We start from the raw sequence: 20,006 nt of genomic DNA, 5'->3' as shown, positions 1-20,006 counted from the left end.
CTTGTTGAATAAAACAATATTATGCTCGCCAGAGGCTCGCATAATTTTATTCAACTTGTTCAATAAATTTAGTATTAAACTACACTCATTCAATATCCTCTATTTGTAATGAAAACTGCTTTTGCATATTATAATGAATTTTACCTTGACCCATAAATGATCTTGGCATTCAAATTTAATTCTTGATTTTTGATAAATTTGGCTATTACTTTGTTATTAAGGACTTTTTCTGGAGTTTTCATATAGACATATAGGCAAAATTAAAACTGTTCTATAGAATTTCTTTAAACTTGGCATGTTTTTAGAATATGATAACAGAAACATTTGGGTCACCGTTAGAAGTCCAGTGAAAAGAACAGTAACTCTGCCTTGCCTAATTCTGGAACTGTCACACTTTGAACTTTGTCCAGGGACATATAACTCTGAAACAACAAGAGGTGTACTTTCCTGTGTCGAAAACCTATTCGGGTAGCATCACCAGGTTCAAACCGGGCTCTTGTTTAAATTTTGTCAACTCCCACCGATTATAACTGTAATAAGATGTATTCAATTGACCAGACTGAAAACGTAAAAAAAATTTACACATCAAAAAATTTTACACATCAAAAAATTTTGGCACAAATATTTGATCCACAACTTGACTATCCCAAAATTTATCTCGTAATTTTTTCTTTGATATGTTTGATTGGTTTGCATGTATCAGTGGTCCTTTACTAAACTTGATAAAATTGTTCTTGTCTCTTTATTGACAAGATGGCCACCACAGCTAAAAATAGAAATAAGCTTAAAAATGACATCTCCTCCTCAGGTCTATGCTACATGTTAGTGATCTCCTAAAAAAATGATCCTAAGGCTGTCCTACTTAACTTAAATTTTCAAAATTGTTCAGGTTTGCTGAACAAAATCGCCAACAGAGCTATAAATGAAAGAAAATTGAACAATACCTTCTCAACCACTTTGTAGATTTTGATGAAACTGTACAACAATGATCATAAGGTAGTCCTTTACAAAAATTGCTCGAGTCATTCTTGTCCGTTGAACAAGGAATATCCTTGTTATGAAATCTTGGTCATGTAGACCATATCCTTTGGTGAGCAAATAAGGTCCATAATGATCCTCTTGTTTAAAAAAATGTGTTGCACAATGGGATAGCACCAGACCTGGCATGTATGTGGCAAAAAAGCTTCATGTTTTGTCCATATTTAGGTTGTACTTGACAAAAATGTTCACAGAGATATTGTGTCTGGCGCATGAACCAGATCTATCAGAAGTCAAGATAACACTATTGGGTCAAAGGAAAACCATTTGTCTAGAGCTGAACTTCTATATATGTTGAGAGAATTTGATTTAACTTGGCAGAATTGTTCAGCATTGTTAGGCAAATAAATGCGTTGACACAAAAAATCAGGTCCTTGCAGCCAATCTCACGTTAAGAGGTCAAAGATCAGATATCGTATGAAAATATTTGATGAATCTTGCATCAAAATGTTCACCTTCACAAGACCCAGTTTTACTGGCATTGTCAAGGTCAATACGGTAACATTTACACATTTGTATTATTCATTATTAGCTCAGCGCAACCAGAGATGAAATGTCAAGATTTGTCATGGGCCATATCTTCTTCATGCATGGATGCATTTAAGTATTAAGTATATCCCTACCATGGAGAAAGAAGAAGAGAGATATTGTCTTCTAAAAGCTATTTTGAATGAAAAGGGACTAAACTGTGATATTGCATTGATATTTTAAGTTCAAGTTAATATCAATACTTGTTCTGTTCATGAGATGTTATACGGGGGGGGGGGGGGGGGGGGTAACAACATATGGATCTCAAAATTGAGCATCAGTAAAAAGTAATTGTGAATTTCCGCTCATCCAGATGTGAAGTATAACACCAAATGAGAATGTGTAATAAGGTTAATTTCAAGGTAAGTTTTCAACTTTTTATATAAAATTCAAACCTTTTTTTAAGAAAATCAAAATGTGATTATACCCTCCTGACTCTCCTCTATATTGCCAATTTTTGTATTGGATTTCTATGCAGTCTTCATCAAGATACTTTTTTCGTGGTGGGATCTGGTGTGTCATAAACATGCAGTGCATGTGAAGAAAATGTCACTAAACGGACTCAAAATACAGTGATTTTTATTAAATCTCACCCCAGACCGATACTTAACATTCGTACAAATCCTGATTTAAACATTTATTGAGATTTTTTCCTTGATGCTCCTAATCTGTTATATGACAGTAACATGGTTTATTGGCAATAATGCACAGTGCGATACCTCAGAAAATGCACAGAAAAAGTGTGGTTATTTCAAATAAAGCAGTTATGTAAGTTAACTTAGATTATGAATAACTGTGACCGTAGACAAAAACACGAGAGTCACTGGACTGTACAAAAATCTTCTACCCATAATGTTCTATCTCACTATCTCATTTTGCTAGATTGTCAAGTATCTCAGGTTGCACTTTGAAAAAGGAGTAACCCATGTCATCCATAATGTCTATGTGTTCATTGCTACTTTTTGTATTTTCTGATCGCAGATGCTGACATTCAATCTCTGACACAGAGCTTCACGACAAACCTAACAACAAGTAGTTCTCAAAACAGCTTAAAACTAGCGATGTACAAGAAAGATCTATTTTTATTTTGTTACAAGTATATATTCAATAAATTACAATGCATTCAAGTTTAAAAGTAGCATTGGCTTATAGAATTGTCAATAAATGCACAATCACCAATTACGTGGATGAATATGATTTTAATCAATGAAAATGCTATTTTTAGTGATGTCGATTACCGAATACTTCAGATAAAACTGACTGTCAAGTAGTGGAATATATACATGTCCGACTGTTTTGGCGAGAAGGTTTTCGCTAAATTATTGACATCAATGTTAAACAACAGGTTTATCGAGAACAATATACCTCTAAATTAATAAGGATTACAAACCCTGCATGGATATTCTAAATTTAGAATTATTTGATTTTATTCGGGCTGTTTTCGTTAAACTTCCCCTAGGAGCAGGGGTAACACGCTCGTTTAGGGTGTGAAAGGTCTGGGGTTCAAGTCCCAGTCGAGGCAACTTTTTTTCTATTCTTTTTTAAGTGTCTTTTTTAAGGAAGTAGCCACGATATGCAAGGATAAAGTGTGGCTGTCATAGAAAAATGAAGATAAATGATTTCTGATGCAACTCTAGTCATGCAAAATTCCGTATGTATCAAATTCAAACTGTTATACATGTAGTAAAAAATCTAAACGCAGTCGTTGCATCTCGGTGCCCTGCAAGATGAATTATAATATATAGAAATAAACTGATACAGGAAAATACATACAGATATACAGTGTGATATCAGAAAATACCAGCCCTTTGATTTTATTAAGCTTTGTAAATGCTTTCTGTAGTAGTAGTAATAATAATAATAAAGACTTTATTATGCTCCCCGAAAAATTTCGGGGGAGCATATAGTCGTCGGGTTGTCCGTCCGTCCGTCAGTCCGTCTGAGCCAACATTTGATTATTATGAGCTTCATTCCGTAGTTAAATAAAGAACATAAACTCATAAAATTCAAATTAAGAGCTATTTTTTTGTTTTTATGAGCTTATTTTGCTTATGGACGTTGGTCCAGGTGGTGTTTATGAGCTCATTTGCCTCATAAACATCAAATTTTGGTATGTCCGTCCGTCCGTCCTTACGTCCCAATTCGTGTCCGGCCCATAACTTAGTTATTTGAAGTCGGATTTTAAAAACTATTTCACAGAAATGATCACCATATTGAGACGACGTGTCGCGCACAACATTTGGGTCGCTACCATGAAGGTCAAGGTCACAGCATGACCTTGCAGCAAAATCCTGTCCAGCCCATAACTTCATTATTATTATACCCCCGCACAACAAAGTTGTAAGGGGGGTATACTGGAATCAGCTTGTCCGTCCGTCCGGCTGTCCGTCCGTCCGGCCGTCCGTCCGTCCGAGCCAACATTTGATTATTATGAGCTTCATTCCGTAGTTAAATAAAGAACATAAACTCATAAAATTTAAAATTAAGAGCTATTTTTTGTTTTTATGAGCTTATTTTGCTTATGGACGTTGGTCCAGGTGGTGTTTATGAGCTCAATTGCCTCATAAACATAAAATTTTGGTACGTCCGTCCGGCCGTCCGTCCGTCGTTTTTTCTTGTCCGCCCAATAACTTAAGATTCCTTTGACCCTTAGTCTTCATATTTGGCATGGAGGTTAGTCATGATTAGTAGATGACCCCTATTGATTTCGAGGTCACTGGATCAAAGGTCAAGGTCATAGGGACTTTGACTTCAAAAAGTTTGTCCGCCCAATACATTAAGATTCCTTTGACCCACAGTCTTCATATTTGACATGGATGTTGATCATGATTAGTAGATGACCCCTATTGATTTTGAGGTCACTGGATCAAAGGTCAAGGTCATAGGGACTTTGACTTCAAAAAGTTTGTCCACCCATTAACTTAAGATTCCTTTGACCCACAGTCTTCATATTTGGTTTGGATGTTGATCATGACTATAAGGTGACCCCTTTTGATTTTGAGGTCACTGGGTCAAAGGTCAAGGTCACAGGGACCTTGACAAAAAAAGCTTTTCTTCTCAATTGCTAAAGAATGTCCTGTCCGCAATGTATTGATTTTGACATTTTCACATTTGAAGCATGTAGAATACATAACTTAGCAATGCACTGGCTTAGTAACCTCAGATTTGGCAGGGAGGTTGTCCTTGAGCTCTAAATGGCCACTGTTAATTCTGACAAAGTGGTATGCGGGGGTATTCACGCCATGATAGTGGCAGTTCTAGTTTGAAGTCAGATTTTAAAACTATTTCACAGAAATGATCACCATATTAAGACTTCGTGTTGCACGCAACATTTGGGTCGCTACTTTGAAGGTCAAGGTCACAGCATGACCTTGCAGCAAAATCATGTCCGGCCCATAACTTCGTTATTTGAAGTTGGATTTTAAAACTATTTCACAGAAATGATCACCATATTAAGACAACGTGTCGCGCCCAATATTTGGGTCGCTACTTTGAAGGTCAAGGTCACAGCATGACCTTGCAGCAAAATCTTGTCCGGCTTATAACTTTGTTATTTGAAGTCAGATTTTAAAAATATTTTACAGAAATGATCACAATATTGAGATGATGTGTCGCGCGCAACATTTGGGTTGCTATCTTGAAGGTCAAGGTCACAGCATGACCTTGCAGCAAAATCGCGTTCGGCCAGTAACTTCGTTCCTTGAAGTCGGATTTAACAACTATTTCACAGGGATGATCACCATATTGAATAGACGTGTCACATGCAACATTTGGGGAGCTACCTTGAAGGTCAAGGTCACAGCATGACCTTGCAGCAAAATCCTGTCTAGCTCATAACTTCCTTATTTGAAGTCTGATTTTACAACTATTTCACAGAAATGATCACCATATTGAGACAATGTCACAACATTTGGGTTGTTTTTACACTTTGAACTTTGTCTGTGACATAACTCTGACACTACAAGAGGTATACCTTCCTGTGTCCAAAACCTATTCGGGGAGCATCACCCGGTTCAACCGGCTCTTGTTTAAAGAGGCAACATAGTTAGGCATGCCCAGTCTTCCCTATGAGCCTCTAAACTCTGTGGAGACTGAAAAGTTGAGAATTGAATAAGCATTTTTTTTCTTTGAGTCGGAAAAAATAATAGGTGTTCTTGCTGGTGAATTCTTGGACTTTGGAGTCTGATAGTCTTTTGACACATGGGGACAATTTAAAAGGTGAAAACAGAGATGTTAGTGCCGATGATGTCCTTTTTTCACGATACATGTGACGTTTTATTCTTGATAATTTAAAGCCTTTGCTTTTTGTGCCTTGAAAACGAACCATTTTCCTGGAAAAAAAGAAGAAAACGAAACCAATTATGAAAGTGCTTTTATGATTTGTAGTTCCCACTGAAATAATAGTTATAAAGCCCAAAATAAGTTTAGTGATATTTTTACATGTATGACCATGACATTATGAGCTATGCTTATCCATTCAATGCGGTTAAGATCTGTTAGGTTCTTTAAAAACATGCAAAGAGTTACATACCAGGGGCCAGTTTTACTAACATTTTGTAAGTTTTACACAAGTATTTTCGTTACTTTAAGCTTACGTTAAAACTTACATAAATCGTAAATGTGTTCCACAAAACGTTTGTAAGTTTTTTCTTAAACTTAAGTTAAAATAGTGCGTAACTCTTCAAAGGAGGTTTTAAGAATTAGCCAATAAGGAGGCGTTTTGGTTATATTTAATGACCGCAAATCAATTTTAAAAAAGGCTTAGGGTCATCTACGGAGACTCAGGAATGTTGCTGAGCAATACGTATTTTTAAGTGTTTATTGTGCGAAATGCCATCCATCACACAGGTTTCTCTCGAATTTAAATAAATGTATTTATAGAGTAGTAAGGAGATCCCATTATGATCCATCATAGAAGATATTAAGAGTGGTTTTGTTTGTTAAGGGAAGTGAAAAACTGTAATGTCCGCAAGTGAAAATGTGGATTTTTTCTCTCATTTTTATATGAAATATTTAGCTTAAATTTACATAACCCACTTTTTTATGCCCCCGGGCATATAGTAATTGAACTATCTGTCCGTTTGTCTGTCCGTATGAGGTAAACCTAAAATGGCAAGTTGGATTTTGCTTAAGTACTACCTATACTAATGGCTTCATACTTTACACACTTACTTATCAACACAATGTACATGACCTGGGCAAGTTACATAACTATGGCTTCCATTTTTACTAAGTTATTGCCCTTTTCAGCACTTAGAAAATGAATAATTGGTTAACCTAAAACAGCAAGATGGATATATCTTAAGTTCTGTCTGTACAAATAGGTTCATAATTACCACACTTACTTATCAATACAAAGTACATGATATTGCCAATTTATATAACTGTGCCATCCATTTTTCCAAGGTATTTCCATTTTTATCACTTTGAAAATAAGGCCTTTAATGGTTAGCCTATTCCGGCAAGTTGGATTTATCTTAAATTTCTCCTAATAATTACTTCATTTATTTAATGATATCTTTCATATTTGGTAGCTGGATACCTTAAATGGTCCTTAAATTTTTTTATGGAGTAAGGTCAAGGTCACTGGTGTAAAAAACAAATTTAAACATTTTTGCTCATACAGCCTTTATTTTTAATTCTATCACTCCATGTGATTTTGTCACTTAAGACAAAGAAGGAAAAAAACCCGGTGTTAAACTGCCAATAAACACTGGTTAGGGACTACTTGTATATGCGGCTTTTATGTTTTCACCCTCGATTATATTGTTTACGTAGCCTTTTAAAGCAACAATAAAAAGCCTTTTTATTTATATTTTTAGTTCTTATAATGTTTTCTTTTCATACAATACCGAAATAAGATCTCACATATACTAACGCCACATATTAGATCCATAATCAGTTAATAAATATTTTGACAAAACGGCGCCAATCCGTAAGCAGTGTAATGACGTCATCGTAAGTAAACAACTCATTCATAAACAAGCTGACATTATTTCATACATACAAGAATGATAAATGGGGCACTGATGTAAACACAATACGACGTAAGTTTTTATTGTTGAAAACTTGATAAAATAACGTTTTTTTTCATATTATTTATTTTGTTTAATAATTTCTATATCTTTCGCAACAGTAGGGTGCGAAAATCGAACAGCGTTATACGAAAATCGGCACCGGAAGTTATTTCCACTTGAAAAAATAACATTAGTGATCTTCCTTATTTTACCGTGATAGAATCAAAATAACATCGGCCTGAGAGGTGTTTACCGGCTATTTAACACCGATTTTGTTGTTTTGATGCGAAAAAATTAACCACTCAAGCCTACGGCCTTCGTGGTCAATTCCTAAGCATCAAAACTCCAAACCGATATACACCTCTCAGGCCGATGTTATTTCTTAAGTTGATGCCATTCATGTTTAATACAAACTGCTAAGGGAGGTTCTCTTCCTTTGGGTTAAGTTAGGGGTCATTTTGGTCAAGGTCACCAATGTCAAAAATATTTTTATACTTTTACAAGTGTGTTAACCTTATTCTTTTGACAGATGTCTCTTATATTTGGTAGGAATATTTTTTTTTTTATGCTCCCCAAAGGGTGAGCATATAGTTTCTGCTTTGTCCTTCCCTCCATCCGTCTATCAGTCTGCTTTTCTTGTCTGGGACATAACTTTGAAACAACAAGAGGTATCAACATGAAACTTTGTAGGTAGATAGATCTCATTGAGTAGGTGTGCAGTGCACATAAACCGTTACTCTGCCTTGCCTAATTTTTGAATTATTTGCCTTTGTTTATTTTAACACTTTGAACTTTGTCCGGGATATAACTCTAAAATTATAAGAGATATCAACATGAAACTTTGTAGGTAGATACTATCTCATTGATTGGAAATGCATTGTTAAAGAACCATAACTCTGTCTTGCCTAATTTTGGAGTTATTGCCCTTTGTTCATTTTGACACTTTGAACTTTGTCGGAACATTACTCTAAAATTATAAGAGATATCAACATGAAACTTTGTAGGTAGATATGTCTCTTTGGGAAGAATGTGCAGTGCTTAAGAACCATAACTCTGCCTAGACTTATTTTGAAGTTATTGCCCTTTGTTTATTTTTACTTTTTGACTTTTGTCTGGGACATAACTCTATAAAACTATTAGAGATATCAACATGAAACGTTGTAGGTAGATATATCTCATTGGATAGAACTGCAATACTAAAGAACCTAAACACAGCCTTGTCTAATTTTGGAGTTATTGCCCATTGTTCATTTTTACACTTTGAATTTTACCTGGTACATAACTCTGAAACTATAAAAGATATTATCACCACACTTTATAGATAGATAGATCTCATTAAATAGAAGTGCAGTGCAAAAAACCATAACTCTGCCTTGCCTTTATTTTGGAGTTTTTGCCCTTTGTTCATTTTTTTTATACTTTCCTGTGTCCCCAAAACCTTCTCGGGGAACATCACCCGGTTCAACCGGTTCTTGTTTTTTTCGGATGGAGGGGTCAGTTGGGTCAAGGTCACCAATGCTGAAAATAGATTTTACACTATTGCTCATACAGCCTTTATTCATGGACAGATGTTTTTCATATTTGATAGGCAGATAACTTGCATGGTATTCTTCCTTCTGATTGAGGTAGGGGTCAGTGGGACAAGGTCACCAGTGGTAAAAATAGATTTTTACACTTTTGCCCATATAGCCTTTATTTATTGATAGATGTATTTCATATTTGGTAGGAAGATAATTTGTATAGTGTTCTTCCTTTGGATTGAGTTAAGGGTCAGTTAGGTTAAGGTCACCAGTGCTGAAAATAGATATTTTTTTGCCCATAGAGTCTTAATTTATCGACAGATGTATTTCATATTTGGTTTGGTGATTGTCAAGAAGGCCAATAATAGATTTCTATACATTTGCTAAAACAGCCTGTATTTCTGACTGATATTTTTCATATTTGAAAGGATGATAATTTCGTAACTCTAGCACCAATATTTTCAGATTACTCTTCCCTTGAACTTAGAATTTTCCTTAAAAAATATTTTTACTATAACTTTTTCATTTCTTAAGGTATCAACTTCAAACTTCATATATATGTTCCTTATCATCAATCACATCTTATGTGATAAGGTTCATAACTCTAGTGCCAATATTTTTAGATTTATTTTCCTTGAACTTAGTACATGTATTTTCCTTAAAAATAATATTTTTTACTGTAACTTCTTTATTTATTAAGCGATCAACTTGATCAACTTCATACTTCAAATATAATTTTGTTCCTTACCATCAACCACATTTTATGTGTCAAGGTTCATAACTCTAGCACAAATATTTTCAAATTATCTCCCCTTAAGAATTTTCCTTGAAAAATATTGTAACTTCTTTATTTCTTAAAAGGATCAACTTAATACATCAAATATATGTTTCTTATCATTAACCACATCTTATGTGACAAGGTTCATAACTCTAGCAGCAATATTGCAAGATTTATTTTCCCATTAACTTAGATTTTTTTACTTGAAAAATGTAATTTTTTACTATAACTTCTTTAGTTTTAAAGGGGTCTACCTCAAACTTCAAATACATATTTCTTATCATAAACCAGATCTTATGTGACAAGGTTCATAACTCTTGAAGCAATATTTTCAGATTTATCTCCCTTTGAACTTAGAATTTTCTTTATGATAACTTTTTTACGTTTTAAGGTATCTTCTTCAAACTTCAAATGTATATTTCTTACCATTACACACATGTTGTGTGACAAGGTCCATAACTCTAGTGTGACTTTTTCCAGCATTATATCCCATTGAACTTGGAATTTATGTTATGACATATCATCTTATCATTGTGACTATAGGTACTTGTTACTAAGTTTTGTTTCTGTTGCTGATAGTTTAACCCATTATGGAGTTTTTTCGGAGCTTGATCAGCCTATAACTGCACTAAGTGAACCATGTAGATAATATGCAATGACGTTCCTTGATGGGAAAAAAAATATGCAAAGTTTCTTTGAGCTTCATCAAATAGTTTATCACTAACTTTCTTACAGCGTCATAACAAATTCAACGCTTCACATTACTCCCCTATGATGCATAATTTAGTGATTACACAATACTTGATGGCATTAAAAGGGAATGATTGCACTGCATATGATGTCAATAAATCAAAATAAGCAAGGCATTCCCAGCATATCTATGTATTTTCAAAACTTATGCAGAATGTCTTTTATCTCTTTCTTTATGGATACTATGTTATTTAAGCTTGTCTCGTGAAAATCTGTCTATTTCGGATGATAGTTTTATAACAGAATGATACACAAAAGATAGTGATCCGTAATTATGTTGCTAATTTTTGGCCGGGTTGCACAGGTGCAAACCCGGGTTATAGTATGGTGAATGTCGGGCGGCAGGCAGGTGGGCGGGTGGAGAAAATATTTTCGTAACAGTTTTCTCAGCAACTACTTATCACAGCCTCTTGATATTTGGCATACAGCTTTGACACGTGGTCCCACACTGTCTGTGGGATTTGATTTTAGGTCTTTCGCTCATCCACTTCCTGTTTGCCGACTTAGTTAAATTATCGACATTAATGGTCAATGGTAGGAAATTTTCGTAACAGTTTTCTCAGCAACTACTTATCACAACCTCTTGATATTTGGCATACAGCATTGACACGTGGTCCCACAGTGTCTGTGGGATTTGATTTCAGGTCTGTCGCTCATCCACTTCCTGTTTGTCGACTTAGTTAAATTTTCGACATTGATGGTTAATGGTAGGAAATTTTTGTAACAGTTTTCTCAGCAACTTCTTATCGTAGTATACAAATGCAACCCGTCCTTTTCAGTCTTTGACTTATTTTTATATCATGCACTTATGGATCTCTTCATCTCATATGGAGCTCAAATGCAATTCCTTCGTTTGTTGCCAAATCTCAATAAACGTTTAAATCATTATTTGTTCAAATGTTAAGCATTGGTCTGTGGTGAGATTTCGTAAAATCACTGTATTTTGAGTCCATTAACTGACATTTTCTTAATATGCATTGCATGTTTTGGACACACTAGAACCAACGACGGAAAGAATATCGATCTCAATGAAGACTGCATTGAAATCCAATACAAAAATGGGTAATATAGAGGAGAGTCAGGAGGGTAGAATCACATTTCGATTTTTCTTAAAAAAAGGTTTGAATATTATATAACTGTTTCAAAAGTTGAAAACTTACCCAGTGATTGACCTTATCTGTTAAAATACAAATGTAAATCACAGTTCAGTATTTTTTGATAATTGTGTGCGCTAGATATGTACATTGATGCTGACAAAATTTGTACAGCATATGTATTGTTATACAATAAAAAATGAAGTATATGTGCTTTCCGGACATCCCTCATACTAATAGCAAAGTTTTACTGCCAATCATAGCAAAAAAACAGTGAGAATTCAATAATTACACCTTCAGTGTCAAGGTCATTTCAAAGTCAAGGTCAAAGGTAGTTTCATTTTGTCTAAATATGAAAACAGCCCGTTCATAAATAACAAATTTCTAGCCAGTTTAAGGAAAATAATAGCAAAATTCAATAATTTAAACCTTGAAAGTCAATGAATTATGTTATTTATGACTCAAGGTCAAGGACAGTCTGGTCAACAGAAAGGAACAGGATTGTTGTGTTCATAGCCATTTTGGTATTTTTTGGGGATATTTAAAATCTAAATTGAAAAGGGGCATTTAAATAACTGAGTTATGAAACTTGACACAGACAGTTGCATTGTGATTGGTTTGATGTGCTAAGTTTCAAGTTAATATCTCTACCGGTTCCCAAGATTGGATGGGACAAAGTTAATACTATATACCCCCCCCCAGACACACACACAGATGAAAAGAAAACATTGAAAAAACAAAGAGGTAAAATAGTATTTTACAAGACTTAGTGTTCCACTGCTGGTGGCATTGTCGAGAATACTAAGGCATCAGATGAGTAAACTTTGCAAAACTAGTCATTGTTTGATATACTCAATTTTTTCAATTTCAGTTTTTATACCCCCGAAACGAAGTTTGGGGGGGGGGTATATAGGAGTCTCCCGGCGGTTGGTTGGTCGGTTGGTCCAGCTGTCCGTTGCATTTTCCTTGTCCGGAGCATAACTTAAAGACTAATGGTTGGAATTCAATATAACTTCATACAATGGTCAAGCGCATTGAGAGGAAGTGCAATGCACAAGAACCATAACTCCATCTTGACTAACTACAGAGTTATTGCCCTTTGTTACTTTTTCTTGTCCAGAGCATAACTTGAAAACTACTGGTTGGAATTCAAAACAACTTCATACAATTGTCAAGCACAATAAGGGGAAGTGCAGTGCACAAGAACCATAACTCTATCTAAAGTAATTACAGAGTTATTGCCCTTTGTTACTTTTCCATTGCTTTCTTTTGTCCGGACCATAACTTGAAGACTAATGGTTGGAATTGAATATAACTTCATACAATGGTCAAGCACAATTAGAGGAAGTGCCAGTGCACAAGAACCATAACTCCATCTTGACTAATTACAGAGTTTCTACCCTTGTTACTTTTCCTTGTCCGGAGCCTAACTTGAAAACTACTGGTTGGAATTCAAAACAACTTCATACAATGGTCAAGCACAATAAGTGGAAGTGCATTGCACAAGAACCATAACTCCATTTTGACTAATTAGAGAGTTATTGCCCTTTGTTACCTTTCCATTGCTTGTTTTGTCCGGAGCATAACTTGAAGACAAATGGTTGGAATTCAATATAATTTCATACAATAGTCAAGCACATTGAGAGGAAGTGCATCACATTTCTATTTCTTTGCATTTGTCTGTCGGTCGGTCCGTAGACCAAATGGTTTCCGAGTGAGAACTAAAGAACGCTTTGGCCTAGGAACTTAAAACTTGGTGTGATGATTGTCCATGACCAGTAGATGACCCCTATTGAATTTGGGGTCAAAGGTCAAGGTCACATTGACCTTGTAGGTAAAAACGGTTTCCGAGTCATAACTAAAGAACACTTAGGCCTAGGAACTTTAAACTTGGTATGATGATTGTTCATGACAAGTAGATGACCCCTATTGATTTTTGGGTCAAAGGATCAAAGGTCAAGGTCACATTGACCTTGTAAGTAAAAATGGTTTCCGAGTGATAACTAAAGAATGCTTAGGCCGAGGAACTTCAAACTTGGTATGATGATTGTTTTTGACCAGCAGATGACCTCTATTGGTTTATACAGAATTTATTTTAGTTCGATTGTGTAGGAAGCTATAAGCTTATAGACACACGCTTTAGACAGATTTCCCCTTCAAGTGATATATAATTCATGCCTTTTTATCAATAACTCTCACGACAATAAATGTAGTGCACAAATTTTTTGGACAACCCTCGTACATGTATCACCAATAATTTGATTGAACCAAGCAAATCCAAATAAGTCTATAGAACAAATTTCTAATAGAAGATGCCCAATCCTTCATACACTATCCTGTTGTTTCAACATAGAATTTTTTGGATATCTATATGCATTATCAGACATACATAAAAGTTTGATCCAGTATTTTATATATTTGATATGATGATCAATACACAATGAAAGTCTACCACATTCTCCTAAACCTACACAATCATTTACAGAAGAAATTTTTACAATATTGAATCTGAACTTGCTCTAAAATGTCCGAATATTCAGTACCATATTTCCGCTCCATGAGTGCGAATAGGTTTGACCATTGAATCAAATAATTTAAAATATTCATTGTGTGAAAAATATCCAAAAGTTCTCTGGTAGGATTTAAAAGCAAAAATAGATTTTTTGGCTTGTGCAGCATGTTTGGCTTTTGCTTAAGACCGAGAAAGTTTCGGTGTAAATAATAATCCCATATGTTTGTAACAAGATGTAACATTTACAGGTACACCTTTATGTGACCAACATTCGTATGACCTTAATGGACTGTCATTTTTAAACACAATTATTTTGGTTTCCCACCTGTTGATATAGGTGCATGATGTCATTAGGAAACTTCTGATATTATGGTAAGGGAAAATTAAGGCCCTGGAATATATGCAGTGTGTATATTGTTTCTTGTAATATGTCAAAGTGGCCAGAAAAATGTGATGTACAGAGTTTGTTTTTGTTTTTGAAGGTTGACTTCAAAACTGATTGGCCATGTGTTACCTTGCAGCACAGGATTTTGTAGGTAAAATTAAGGTTTCAGTTTAATGATCCTAAAATCTGCATGATCTGATGCCCTAAAGATTCTGATAGCACTTTAAAATCATCATTTTAGGATTAAACACAATTTGATGCAGTAGCATTGAAAGATTATTGCCCAAGGCAATAGTACATATGCAAATGAACTACTGCTGCACATTTTTCTCATTTAATATTTGCAGGTTGTTGTGGTGACAAATCTAGTGAAATATTCACATTCATCTGTAGATGTCTTGTCCTGCTTTTCCTGTGTAAGTTAAAATTTATCATGTAGCATAAAAGGGGGACAGCAGATATATTCAACGATGGGCCTGGTGAAATTTATTGATAGTACATAATTAAAGTATTGAAAACATTTAATATTTCTCTGTCATTGTAATGCTTACTTGTTTGTGTGTAGAAAGTATTTGAATGAAACTAAATATTTGCAATTGGTAGCTTTGTATGTATTTGTGACTATCTAAATAAAAGAAATGTGAAAATCAAGCATTGACAATTGTTTACACAATGTAATAAACTTTATATCAATTTTGCGAAAAATCTAAAAGTGATTTTCTGTTAATTGGACATGTATATACATACATGTATATTATACCTCATTTGCATATGCCCTTCTATATTTAAAATGACGTCATCCCGTCCATAAATCGCATACAGACCGGCTACCCTGTCCATAATTATTATATGGACTGGATGATGTCATATTAAATATAGAAGAGTGTATGCAAATGAGGTATAATATTTATACCACCGAAATGAATGTTGGGGGTATATAGGAGTCACTCTGTGGTCGGTCCAGCGGTCCGTTGCAATTTCCTTGTCCAGAGCATAACTTGAAAACTAATGGTTGGAATTCAATACAACTTCATAGAATGGTGAAGCACATTGAGAGGAAGTGCAGTGCACAAGAACCATAACTCCATCTTCACTAATTACATAGTTATTGCCCTTTGTTACTTTTCCTTGTCTGGAGCATAACTTGAAAACTACTGGTTGGAATTCAAAACAACTTGGTCAGCACAATAAGGGGAAGTGCAGCGCACAAGAACCATAACTCTTTGTAAAGTAATTACAGAGTTATTGCCCTTTGTTACTTTTCCATTGCTTTTTTTTGTCTGGTGCATAACTTGAAAACTACTTGTTGGAATTCAACACAACTTCATGCAATCGTCAAGCACATTAAGAGGAAGTGCAGTGTTTAAGAACCATAACACCATTTTGACAAATTACAGAGTTATTGCCCTTTGATACTTTTCCTTGTCCGGGGCAAAACTTGAAAAGTACTGGTTTGAATTCAAAACAACTTCATACAATGGCCAAGCACAATAAGAGTTAGTGCATTGTACAAGAACCATAACTCTGTCCAGAGTAATTATAAAGTTATTGCCCTTTGTTTTCCCCCGCCTTTTCAAGGAAAAAAGGGGATATAGGAATAGGCTCCGTCTGTCTGTCCGTACAAACCCAGAGGTACTTGTGTGAAGAACAATGGGTAACAGTAAATTCTCTTTGATCCTATTCATTCTGTTTTTACTTGTGTGTCTTTTTTAAGCCTTGTGTGACTAAAAATGGCTAAAAAGATCAAAGGAAAAGTCACATAAGTACTATTTCGTAAGTAGGTCCGTCTGTCCGTCCGTCACACTTTCGCGTCCGGTCCATAACTTTGTCATTTATTAAAGGAATTTGAAATAACTCGGCACAAATGTTTGTTATAATAAGACGATGTGTCATGCGCAACAACCAGACCCCTACCTCCAGGGTCAAGGTCGCACTTGCTCATTCAAGGTCAACATTGTCTATTTGAGGGTATATGTCTTGTCCGGTCCATAACTTTCTTATCTTTGAAGGGATTTACCCGTCCCTAGATTTGCCACTAAAATGCCACCCTTTTCAATGGTGGAGTATTTAGACAATTTTCCACCAATAATTCCACCAAAATGCCACCAAAACGCCACCCAAATCATGAAAATGGTGAAAAATTTGAGCAGGACTGATGTTATATAATTTTCCAGTTAATTCCACCTTTTTTACACTAAATGCCACCAATGAGTGGAAAATTGGTGGAGTATTTAGACAAACTTTCACCATAATGCCACCATTATGCCACCTTAGGGTGGCAAACTCATTTTCCACTAGATGCCACTTGTTTCCACTTATTGCCACCATAATGGTGGAAAATTGGTGGAGTATTTAGAACAAATTTCCACCATTATGCCAATATTGAGTGGCAAACTTATTTTTCCACCAAATGCCACTTATTTCCACCTTTTGCCACCATAAGGGTGGAAAATTGGTGGAGTATTTAGACACTTTTCCACCATTTTGCCACCAGATAGTGGCAAATTCAGTTTCCACTTAAATGCCACCTATTTTCACCCTTTCAGCAAATTTTCCACCTTGTGGGTGCAATATAGCTGAAACTGCTTTGAAAGTCACCCTGTACCCTAAAATGAAAACAAACAAATTTTTAAAATAATCCTTTTTTAATGTTTCTCCATATGAAATTATATATTGTCTCAAAAAATAGCAAAACATTAGTCCATTTATTTTCTTCAGTTTATCTTGCTATTCCTGGACGGTTTTGAGTTCAGTCCTTTAGGTTGTCGGCAAACTTTTCGAGGGCACAATCTAAAACAAAAAAAAATGAATGATTAATACAATAATTAAAAACATAAGCTTACATTTTTATATGACTATTGGATATTTCTATATTCAATTTGAGTGCATAGAATATGATTAGAACACTTTAAAAAACAGCACTGCAGACGTGGAAGAATCAGACTTTTCTTTATTTACTCCAAGGCAGAAAATATACGCAGAATCAAAATGATATCATTCAGTTCATTAGTTACCTTCCAAGAACTTAAGTTTTGCCTTGTCTGCACGAGAAGGTCTGGCGTCAGACTCTCTCTGTTCCGTTTCCTCATACCAAACAATGAGCGGCCTTTAATCTCTTCTATATTGAATAGCATTCTGAAGAGCTTTGCTGTACCTTTCTCTTTTGAGGCATATGGCTTTAGTTCTGCCATCACTTGGTCCTAAAATATGATTAACAATATCAAATAAGTAAAGACAGAAATGATTATCAATATCTAATATGTAAAGACAGAAAATGAAACACTTTTTATAAGACCTTTGGTTTATATGTTTACAACTCAAAAATTTTAAAATAAGAAAGAAATAAAGAAATACAACACATCAACACCAGTGCAGGTTGAGTAATTAATAATCTTCCAGTTTCAGTTCTTAACGAACCTTCATCAGGATAATATTTGATAAAATTTTCAAGCTAAAATGTACAAAAACTCTAAAATTTGTAAAAACAAAATGTAAATGCAAATTAAAGTGTCATAAAGAGTTTGAATTAAAGTAGGTTTTGTAAATAGTGACTAATAGCTATATTTATAAGAACTGAAAAAGTGTCTTATTGGGTACTGTGACACTTCTTTCCTATTAATTCTAAAATAACTTTGAATTAACAAGATACCTTTGTAAAGCCACTGAAGATCAAATGTGTTGCTCCAGGCTGCTCCTCATTGCTTTGTGTCTGCAAAATAATAATTCTTATTTAATTGCTGTTTCTATTATGAACTGTCATTCTCCTAATAGAATGTTACTCTAGACTGTCTAGTTATGGCTATATATCTACTGCACCATGAAAGCTGAATTACAACAATGAAGGAATGAAACTTACTAATAAATCAGTTACTGTTAATCTGCTTGACATGTGAAACACAAGGAAAATTGTTTATAGCATGAAAGTTGTAGTAATAGGTACCTCAGGTTATCTATAGTTTGATTGATGTAATATTGTACATAATGATATTGTACTTACTGATTAATTTCTATAATTTTTTTCTCATACTTAAAATTTCTAACATATTGTATTTAAGAAATGATGAAGATCTTCCTACATTCTTTATATTCCTACATTCTTTATATGTACATTGTACATGCAGCTTTCTTTTTTAGTCAAGTTACAAACAAAACAAATATAAAACACAATTTTATTACAATACCACTTCATATTTTTACTGTCAAAAAACTAACATTTCTGCATAAATTAACAATAATTATTGTATGTAAAAGTTGTTTACCTGAAACTTTTGACTGGGAATGATTCTGCTGATTATCTTCTTGTCTACACATTCACACTTCAGTTAAAATTTCTTCATTTCTATTTACCACGCTAATAGACTTTAAATGTTTTTTCTTTGAGAAATCAAAAATATGCACCCTTACATTTTTAAACAAAATATCTCCAGAATTCTACAATATCAATAATTTCCTTTTTGTGTTTGCAAGCTTTAAACTGACCTCAATTCCTTTGAATTCAAACTTTACAACGGTGTAACTGCATGGACAGTCCATTATAATTTTAAATTGTGAGGATTTTCCAAAAAAACCATAGCACCCATCATTTTATTTTTACATTCATTTGAATGTATAACTATATCTAATACCTAAATAGATTGAGTAGAAATAAGCTTTTGAAAGATAATTAAGGATGCTATTTTAAGACAAATTCTACATAAAACATGTATAATGTTGCCTCTCCCAAAAAAAATCAAATGGAACATTCTGGTCAGCAATGAGTAAACTATTAACCCCCATTCATAGATTACTAGATAGAGGGCAGTAGTTTTATTCAGATCTGAGATGTATGCTGTGTTGTTAAATCTTAGAGGATGCAGTATTTACTAGCTAGTATTTACTTTTCCTGATTGTAAGAAATTTTATCAGACATTATGACTTATTTACTTTTCACACATTAATTTTTACAATAGATTTAAAGCCTCTGAAAAATAGCACAAAAGATGTTAGAGACAATAATTTAAAACTCCACATATAACTTAATCTCATTTATGAGAAGTTACAATGCCAAGGAACCATAACTTTTTATTGCATATTTGGGGTTTATTGCCATTTTTTTACTTCTCCATGCTTAATTTTTTGTCTTGATCATTAAGCTTAAAAAGTACTGGAGATATTAATTTGAAACTTCACAGATATAGATCTTTTTTTGAGTAATGTGCTGTGTTTAAGAACCATAATTCTTTGCATACTTTTGGAGTTATTGCCCTTTGCATTTTTCACTTTAATTATTGTTAGCATTACATGAAAAGTGTTAGTACTCACCAGATATCAGTTTAAAGTAATATTGAAGAGACAATTTATTATGTCAATTAGAAGAAAAGACAAAAGTCAAAAACTTTATTCAA

General features: G+C 34.2%; 1 protein-coding gene and 1 long non-coding RNA gene across 4 annotated transcripts in view; one reads left to right on the top strand and one right to left on the bottom strand.

The window, feature by feature from the left end:
* LOC132744808 (protein unc-13 homolog D-like) overlaps positions 1-20,006 on the top strand; it is a 333,410-nt gene that overhangs the window by 213,649 nt on the left and 99,755 nt on the right. For all 3 annotated transcript variants that reach the window (XM_060733589.1, XM_060733587.1, XM_060733588.1), the window contains one exon: positions 14,970-15,038. In XM_060733589.1, the coding sequence (XP_060589572.1) occupies positions 14,970-15,038 (69 nt within the window). The remainder of the gene's footprint in view (positions 1-14,969; positions 15,039-20,006) is intronic.
* LOC132744806 (uncharacterized) lies at positions 17,394-18,409 on the bottom strand. Its single transcript, XR_009627748.1, has 3 exons — positions 18,272-18,409; positions 17,637-17,822; positions 17,394-17,412 (listed from the first exon to the last, which is right to left on the bottom strand). It is a non-coding gene; the product is annotated as an uncharacterized LOC132744806 (long non-coding RNA).

Source organism: Ruditapes philippinarum, unplaced genomic scaffold (assembly GCF_026571515.1).
Source record: "Ruditapes philippinarum isolate M1 unplaced genomic scaffold, ASM2657151v2 ctg1728_1_1_1_1, whole genome shotgun sequence".
Classification (NCBI taxonomy): Eukaryota; Metazoa; Mollusca; class Bivalvia; order Venerida; family Veneridae; genus Ruditapes; species Ruditapes philippinarum.
The sequence above is the reverse complement of the archived record's forward strand: the minus strand, read 5'-3'. Positions and strand labels throughout refer to the sequence as shown.